Consider the following 9702-nt stretch of genomic DNA (forward strand, 5'->3'; position numbering starts at 1 on the left):
AAGCCACTCTATCTGGCCTGCTAGGCTACTCAGGAAGTTGGAGGGTGGGGATGGGGTACATGGACTGCTGAGAATTTTGGGACTCAGTGGCAGGAGGGCAGTCAAGGATTGATGCATCCCTGGTTGCCCTGTAGCCACTTGATCTATCACTGCCAATGCAGCAAGCAGCCACTTGGACCACATGCTTGTCCTGTCTCCTCTGCATCTGGTCCTACTATATATCCTGGGCTGGATTTGTAGTCAGACCTGCTGCTGCCACTGCTCTCTTCACTGCTGCTATGTGTCCTGGGCTGGTGATATCGCCATTTGCCCTAGACCTGAGCCACCCACGGCCCTGGAATAGATCCAGCTTTCATAAAGCCCTGCTTTCCAGATCTGGCCTGGGGCACAAGGTAAATTAGACAACCCTAGGCTAGATTGCCATAAGAGTCCCTTCTGGCTTTTAAATCTAAAACCCACAGCATTTATCTGAAGTTGAATAGTGTACATTCAACCCTCTCCCTTCCTTCCTGTTTCTACTTAATTGATCCAAGAATTGTATAACTACAGTAGTTTTAGTAGGTTCTTACTCATTTGTTGATGCTAGTAAACTTTCCAGTAAGCAACCTATTTCAAATCTCCTTTTTCATGGAAAATTATTGAGAAGTTTGAGATGAAGCAATTCCAGCAATGTGCTCAGGTCTCTGGTCCCAGCGGGTATGATTTTAGAACTGGGTATAGCATTAAACCACATTGGCTGATTTTTATTGATGCTTAACATGTCTGTATAGCTTATGTTGTGTAATGTAGCTAACTTTAACTTTTGGAATTGTTTGATTCAGGTTTTGCAAGCACTAATGCAGTTTTCTAACCATTAAACGTCAGTTTTACCAATCTGATGTGCTTTCAGTATCCACTTCCAAACTCTTTAATTAGCACAAAATCAATGTGATTATATACTTTCTCATCAGCAGATCATAGGTTATACAAAAAGTCTTTTAATGCAATATGACAGGCTTGAGTACTGAGTCATTTGTACAGTCACTAATTCAACCCAAATTGGCAAGAAAAGAGACTGAGATTACAGAGAGAATACTGACCTGATTTTATTTTTAACATGTGGCAGAATCAACTTTAATATTAAATACCGATCAAAACATTCAGTTGTCTCCCCTATTTCATATTAGTTTCTGATTAGCAGGATAGTACTAGGGGAGATCTTTATGTTGCATGCATCCTTTCTCTCACTTTTTCACACCTACCCATATGCATGTGTGTGCATATGTAGGCATGTATACACACATGTTTAAATGGCTTATACAATTATAAATATTATTTAATTATCTAGAAAGTAGACTATACTGTATATCAAAATATTATTTTAATATTCCCAACTGTACTTTACAAAAGTGACTAATTTGCACAGATTCAAAGTTTTAGTCCAACTTAATTAGATTCCATGTTGGATAAATCCTTGTTTTGACTGGAGTTTTCAAGGTTTTGGAGAAACTCTAGGGCTGTATCCCTACAAGCAGGGGCATGTGGTTGCCATGGTGAAAAAAGAAGCGATACAAATTAGTGCCAGTGCTTTTTGCCCTGGTGCACATCCCAGCACGTGGGGTTAGTGTGGGGAAAAATGCTCTTGATGGGTTAGGGGAGCTTTACTGGCGGTCCTAGGGGCCTCCCGGGGCTGCAGTGGTGGCAATCCAGGTGTGTGGAGCCTGGCCAGCAGCTAGAGCGTGGGTCTGGCCAGCCAGGCTCCTGTTTCAGGAGGTGCAGGCTGCTGCTATGTGTACTGCCCTGCTTTTTTTCCCACAGGCTTTTTCTTGATGCCGGGATTTCCCCATGTCTAAATTTGGCTCCACACTCCATATATGCAGAGTGGAGAATCAAATCGTGTGTGGGCTGCGTTTTGTGGTGCCTCAAAATTCACATATGCGCTCATGTGAATGTGGCTTAGGAGTCCTTACGGCCCTAATTCACTTGATTCTGACCTCATTCCTACATGCATTCCTTATTCAGTAGCTCTTTGCCATGCAAAAAGGAGACAGCAGTATTTATCATGTCATTTGTAACAATGGCCCTTTTATATAGTATAGAATAATTGTATGAATGGGGGCTACATTGCCACGTATATTACTATATCAAAATATAAATGAGAATGTGCAGAAAAAAGCCCTGTATTTAGCCAGAGTACAGCGATGAAATATTCACAATAATGACTGCTTTGTGGTTCCTTTTTCACATCCTTGTGATAAGATATTTAGCAGAATTCAGTTTTGCTGGAATCTGACAGGGCCATGCTACAAGTGCTTCTGCTATGGCCTCAAACTCGCAACTCTGGGTTGTCAACCATTCATTTTAGCTCCCACATTACCACAGCCTTACTTTATTGCTGGGGTCTATAAGGTAGCTTTCAATAAGTTAGTTTATGTGCCAGGAGCAATCTAGCTGATATGGCAGTAGCAATCTAGCTGCAGCATACCACAGGTTGCAAAACATGCCTGAGAAGCATAGTAAATAACCCTGTTCTGAGCTCCTTGCTGCTATGACTTGAATGCTATTGGAACCTGAAGTATCTAGTTTAAGGCTAGTTCAGGGCAGGTCTGAAGTACCCTGAAGTTGCTCTTGCAGTTACAGTGTAGACACACCCTTGGATATGTAAGCCAGGATAGCTGTACTGACAGCAATGTATTTCTAATACAGTCACCTCTCTTTATAGATTGCCTGTTACCCAATGGCATAGGGATGTGATGGGGTTCCTGAGGCACAGGGGCAGCTGTGACTTCCTATTGCTGTTTTTCTGTCTCCTCCCCCACCCATTGGTGCCCCCTGGCTGGTGGCCTAGGTCACCCTATCCTAGTTACACCATTGTTATCACTATACAACCTAAACACTTCTAGTCAGGTGTTAATAGTGGCAAGTAATAAATTGGGATACCTGTGGGGAAAGCAGTGGGGGCAGGTGGCCTGACCTGTGCCCCTTGCCTGCCCCTCTGCTCCTTAACCTCGGAGTGCTTGAGCCCTCCAGCACCTGTTCCCTGTTCCCTGTCCTCCTGGTCACTTGCCTCCTCTGATCCCTACCCCTCTACTGCCTGCCCTTCTTATTGCTTTGCCCCCTAATTGCACTGTATAGTTTCCCCCACAATTCTCCCCCTGAATTGTGTGGTCTCCCCAAGGTTTCCTCCCCACACTGTGTGCTTACCCCTGTGCTGCCCTCTGCATTATGGGATGTACCTAAAATTTCTTTCCCACCCTGTACTATGTGGTCTTCCTTGCCCCCCCACCCCATGCAGCCTCCTCTGTGCTTCCTTTCCACCCCACACTGTATGGTCTCACATGTGTAACTCCTCCCCATACTGCTGCACACCTTTGCTGCATGCCCTGTCCCTTGCTACCCTGGTCCCAAACATGGAGCAGAAAAATGGCTGCTGTGGCCCTTGCCTTGGTCCTCATAGCTGTATCAAAGACAAGTTTTTTTCCTCCAATGCTAAATGGGAGAAGAACACTCATCTTGGATTTGAGTTAAAATACAGTATGTGATTTGAAACTACACTTGCTTTTTCTTATTACTAGAGCTGCTAAGAAATTACCCATCCAATTTTTTTTGTGCTGGAATATTGCCCTCAAAATTAAATGCACCAATGCATTTATTTCTTCCCTCCCTCCGATTGCTTATTTTCCTCAAAAAAAAAATTTTTTGTTTGAAAATTTTGGGAGGAGGTTTGAAAAAACAAATAACAAAAAATATTGTTAGCATGTTATTCTTAAATTCAAGAGAAGGAGATGAAGATACATTCTATCTTGTACTTCTTTGTATTTAGAAAAAGATTTTTTTTTAACTTACCTATTTATATATATATTTTTCAACTTCCTTATCCCCCTCTTCATTGTTTTACTGCTGTGTAGGAAACATTGTTTTGATTAATACAATAATACTGGGTAAGAATAGCATGAAGTACAATCTATTAAACTTTTTTTTTTATTCTTTGTATACGTTTGGCTTCCACTCAGTGTGACATCTCTGGTATGTGGTCTGCTGAGTACATCATTCCCCTACTGAAGAGCTCTCAAGCACATGAGTTTCTAAAAGAAAAAGTCCTGAGGTTTCTAATGCTTTAGCAAACTTCTTTTTCTAATAATCATTTTTTCACATCCCATATTTTTTCACATCCTATACTCTTGAAATATTCATAAAAATCACTTGATCCTGTAAGAAGGGCAGGCTTGACCTGACTGTAAAGGTACAGTCTAGTCTCTAATGGTCATTTGTGCTCAATAATAATGAAAAACATTAGTGGAAGACTTACCCAGGGAACAGGGATGGATGACCCATGTTGCATCTGCTTCATGTAAAACTTTGAAAGAAAAAAAAGTTGTTTATGATAAGTTAAGAAAATTATCTCTAGTTACATTCATGCTGTAGAAGATGGAGATTTTGTTTCTATCCCCCAAATCAACTGCATATATATAACTCATTTCATATTGTCGTCTTCTCCATTCTTTACATTGCCTCTCATCATGTTTATTTCCCATGTGCATGAAAAGTTTAATCTACTCATTTGTCTTCACCTCTTTCTTATGGAACTTTGTTTTCTGGCTGCCTGCTCTTTCTCCAGAAGTATGGGTCTGAGATTATGGTCCCTAACAAAAGACTCAGCTGGACTTTCCTTGATTTTCTTGAAGGATGTCCTTCTGGAGTGAAAGCCTGACAAAACTTGTGCTGATTTCAGTAGAGCCACAGGTTCACCAATGGAGTGAGGAATATTTTGCTTTTCATTAGGCCTGAAGTAGAAATAGGCAAAGTCATTGACTCCTCCACGTGGAAGAGACAGCATGGGAAAAGAAAACTTTCTAGTTTCTTCTCCTTCTTTCCCATGCACAAAGAATGAGATTTGCTCATTATTGTTTTAACACAGCATAACTTGAAGGACCTTGAAAAGCCTTTATGGTCTCAATGGAATGACCACAATAATGGTGTTGAAAGAACAGTTAGTCATAATTGACTGATACACTTCTGGTAACACTACACAATTTTTTTACCAGTTTTTATGCTTTGGTCAGTGTGTGTGAGCATGTGTATATGGGCGCATGCATGTGTGGCCACATACATATGCAAAAACATACTCATATAAACTTAAATATACAAAAAATAATATGCATGAAAGTAACACTAAATACCTGAAGTTTTAAGCTTGAAATTAGTATATCTACAAAACTAATAGCTGTTCACTGGCAGACTGTGTTTATATGAGAAAATCAAGTAAATGAACATTCAAATAGGCATGTAATTACTTGATGTGCTCTAGGGTTTTCACAGTTTAATGAGTACAGCTACTAAAATTTTGCTCTATTGTTATCTGAGCTAAAACCAGAAATGTCAGATTATTCAAGATCAAGGTATTTCACTCTGCCTTTAATTTGCTGTATTGTGCACAAGTTTTACAGGAGCTGTAAGCAACATATGCATGCCAGAAACAATGACTCAAAGATTAATGAAAAAACTTTAGCTCCAGGTTTTTCCACCTTGGGAGTTTGTCACATTATGTGTTATATATTATCGCATTGCCTAATTTAATTATATTTTTACTGGTTATTTTTCCTCTACAAATCTGTTTTTCTTTTTATTTATTACCCTATTGACTTAGGTTACGTTGCCAATGAAGTCAGTAGCAAAATGCTACTTTCTTCCCCTTTAATGTGTTTGTGCTTTTTTATATAGCATGCCAGAGATTTTCAGCAAGCAATAAAGTTCACACAAAATTGTATGTGATATACCCATTTTGATGCCTCACCACCTGACTTCAGGTGTAATCAGATTACTATGCACCAAAGTGTATGCAAATAACAATGCAAATAGATGCATGCTAAATACTTATGCTTAGCTTATGTGCTGATATTTCCTAGCTGTTTATACTGGAAAGGTTCATTTCCTGTTTTTGAAAAAGTTTTTTGGAGGTTGGAGTTATCCAGTCTGGGTCAGAAACAGTATCGCATGGATTGTTCAACTAATCTACACAGCATATACATAACAAATAACTCGAGCTACGAGAATCTTAGTCTATTTCAGTAAAGTCAATGACCCATTGGCTTCAGTGATCCAGGACCATATGGCAGGTGCAGAGTGTAAATTTTAAGATATATGTTATAGGCAGAGATATACTTGCACAATAATTTCACTAAATCTTTTACAACAAAAATTGTAAAAGACTAAATGGCTTAATGGAGAGAATACTTCAAGTAGAAAATGGTCAACTTCATTGAAGAAAGCATGTGCTGTTACTCATATTTCACCCAGCTCTGTTTATTTCTTATATATAAGATATTTAGATATTAGTTCTTTAAAATATTAATAAAAAAGTGAAGGTAGTGCCAAGGATTGCAAACCTGTTCTTCTGTAAGAAATGACTTTTTCAGGTAACCTGCAATCACTGTGTTATTGATAACTTGTCAGGGAGACTGGTAACCTTATCTTTAATTCTAGCATACATTTTCCCCTTTTTTATTCATATTCCTGCTTTCTGGTTTAACCCTTCTAGCAATACAAGATCAAGACAAGTTACAAGGCTTTTGCAGCAATCCCTACAAACACATTGCTTATGGAGCAGAAGGTCAGTGTTAGCTCACAAATATGTAAAATTTCTTTATATTTTCAAACACATTGTGCTTCACATAACACTTCATAATTAATACTTTCCTGACACTTCTGTTGGGAATACTTAAAAATGAAAACTCTGCATGCTGACTATTCAGAATTATACCTGGTACTATTACTCAAAGCCAAGTTGTTTCATATAAAAAAACCTGAGACTTCAGTAACTTGAATTCCTCCAAGGAAACTCCTATAAAAAACATTTCTTCTAAAATAAATTTGTAGATTACAACATAAGGTCTACAACAAAGGTTCCTCTGAAAGCTTCAAAGAGCCAATTTCTCATAGTTTGAAACACTGTCAAGGGTTTTATGCCGGACATTAACTATATAGTAAAGACCAAATGTTTTGGTCCTTATGTGGACAAAACAACCAATGATTCAGCTGGTAGAAATTTAAATTTTCAGTGAAAATTAAATCTTCAAAGCATCCATTGATTTTTTCTTTCTTTTCTTTTTTTTTTGTTTGCAATTTTTTTCCCCAAGTTAATTTTGCCAAGTCCAACTCCCATTGCATTCAACAGATTCCATTGATATGAATGAAAGCTCCCATTGTATCCAATTAATTCCACTGGTTTCACTGCAAGTTGGACATCTAGCCTGCTTGGAGGCTTTTATGAATTTCACTAAGCATGGATCTGCATCCTATAGCATCTAAATACCTTTGTAAGTCTAGCTCTTGAAAATATCAGACCCATTACATTTCAACAAGCTTTAGACTTCTAAAGCTCAGATCATGAAAGGCATTTAGTTGCCAACTTCCTTTATTTTAAATGAGTATTTAAGTGTTGAAATAGCTTAAAAGTATGAGCGTATGTGCTTTGAAAATAGCATTTGGGTACTTCTGAAATATTTGCTCCAGTCAACTGTTGTTAATTAATTGTGGACAAGTAGGCAATAATGTGTTAGCACATACAATCTAGATTTTTTTACTGAAAACATATAATACACTCATTTAAAAAAAGTCATTGAAGTTTTTGAACGAGGCTTTGATAAAATATAGGTTCATAGAAAATGTTTTCCTTTACCTAAATTTGGATGAAATGTTTTTTCTTGAATATTGATTTCACATATAGAAGGGAAGAGTAATGCCATCCTAGAAATTATTTTGGCAACACTCTAAAATTGCTATATTTATTCAGCTTTGTGGACCTTATTTCCAACACACAGAGTTAAGTGTGCAGAAAGGTGATGCCTATGATGATAAAAAAGAAGGAAGGCACTGTCTGAAATAACACCTGCATTGAGACAGGAACCTTTAGGCCAAGAAAGACATTACACCTTTACAGGTATAAGGAATCGGAAACTGGTCTATACCCATAGCAGAACAGAAGTTCTGCTGACATAGACTAGTTTAAAAATGACAGAGCATAGTCTAAGATTTCTAAGATTTGCCCCCCTGATGGCCATGGGGCAAATATGTGGTCTGTTCACTACCAATCTAAATTACGTGGCTTACAGAAAATAAAGTAACTTGGATCAATTCTCCCTTTGACTTTTTGAATGTCTGTACCTAGCCTTAGTGATTATCCTTTCCATTAAAAATGCTAACCTTGGTATATCCTGCAATAAACAAAACGTATTTCACACAACATTGCTAGAAATATGATTTTCTATTTTAGGATTTGGCTTTATTTGAGGTTTTAAGGTCTTCTGCTCTAGTGATTTAGAATATGCAGGGTTATATTGTACATGTAGGCCCTAACATGACGAAAAGGGGCTTGTAAACTGCCTCCGGCTAAGAATAGACACAGGAGGCACTCTGGCTCTGACCTATCTCTGATGTTAAACTTTCTCTGTTTCCCCCTTGCCTTAGAGAGAGGATAACAATTAGCTACTGTTCTGTACTGGCAGCTAAGCAGAACACCCTCCTTCAGCTGCATTAGACCCATAACCTCTTGGGCAACCTAACCCAGGAAATAGAAAATGTACAAAACCTAGGGCCCCCAGATCTAATATGTGGGTAGTCTACACAGGCTTTAATGCATCAGGGAAAAATAACATAATTAGGGGAGGTGAGGGAGGACGTGACCAGGGCAGCAACCCACAGCACCACCTTTGAGGGTGTTGCAAAAATAGTTCCCACCACAGTGGAGGCTGACTGCGCCACCACCATCAGTACTATGGCAGCTAGCACTGCCCCATGTGTTGTTGATGCCCAGAGCACATACCTGCCCTTCTGCACCTCTGGCAGGAAGTTTATTCACATCACAATCTAGACTAAAATTAGATATTGCTGTTTGCTACGAATTCTTACACCTATGATCTTTTAAATTTGTGAATCCAGCACTCTTATGGTAAGAGCTTCAGGAGAACAAGATTTTAATTATATAAACAGTTTCTTTATTCAAGTAAAGTAATTCAAGCAAATAATTCAAGAGAAGTACAGTTTACAGATATGTTTCTTGCAGCTGGTTTGCATTATTCTGGTCTGCATTATTCAACAAAGACATCCATTAGTCATGATAGTCTCTGCTGAGCACAGGTTGGGAATGCATTGTCTGCTTATATCAGAATCAATAACTTGGTACGCAATTGAATCTGAAAGGCATGTTCAAAGTAAAAATAAAAGTGGGTCCTTGTTCCAGAACTTGAGTAGTAATAGCAAATCCTTTGAGTTGTGTTATGAAATGTGTTTATGAGTTCCTTGAAGCCTATGATCTAGTTATTGTCTATATAAAGCAGTAGTTCATATGCTGATTTTGCTCTCTGTCTAAGCTGTTTTAGCTTTCTATTTCTAATATGTCTCCCTGTATCTAACATTTTTTGTTAATCAATTTATATCTTTATCTGTGTGGGGTTTGCACACATGCTCATATGTTTTGGAGAACCAGTGTTTTTTTTATGGAGCCATTATACCAAAATAGCCCTTCACTACATGGTATTGATTTACATTTTGGGATACTCTTTTATCCTGGGTGGATCTAAGATTTTGAAAAGGGATGTGCAAATGGTGAGATTCATCATCACTGGGGATCCTGGTTTTCTCTATTTAAAAATCACAAATTCTCTGATTAAAAATAAGAAATCCATGTTTATCCACGATTAAAATGAAACACCACTATATATATAG

General features: G+C 38.3%; 1 protein-coding gene across 3 annotated transcripts in view; it reads left to right on the forward strand.

Moving 5' to 3' along the window:
• Nucleotides 1–9702, forward strand: part of MLIP (muscular LMNA interacting protein) — a 205292-nt gene that overhangs the window by 122685 nt on the left and 72905 nt on the right. For all 3 annotated transcript variants that reach the window (XM_019537542.1, XM_019537543.1, XM_019537544.1), the window contains one exon: nucleotides 6518–6589. In XM_019537542.1, coding sequence (XP_019393087.1) covers nucleotides 6518–6589 — 72 coding nt within the window. The remainder of the gene's footprint in view (nucleotides 1–6517; nucleotides 6590–9702) is intronic.

The sequence above is a fragment of the Crocodylus porosus genome, unplaced genomic scaffold (genome assembly GCF_001723895.1).
Source record: "Crocodylus porosus isolate Cpor-Errol unplaced genomic scaffold, CroPor_comp1, whole genome shotgun sequence".
Lineage (NCBI taxonomy): Eukaryota > Metazoa > Chordata > Crocodylia > Crocodylidae > Crocodylus > Crocodylus porosus.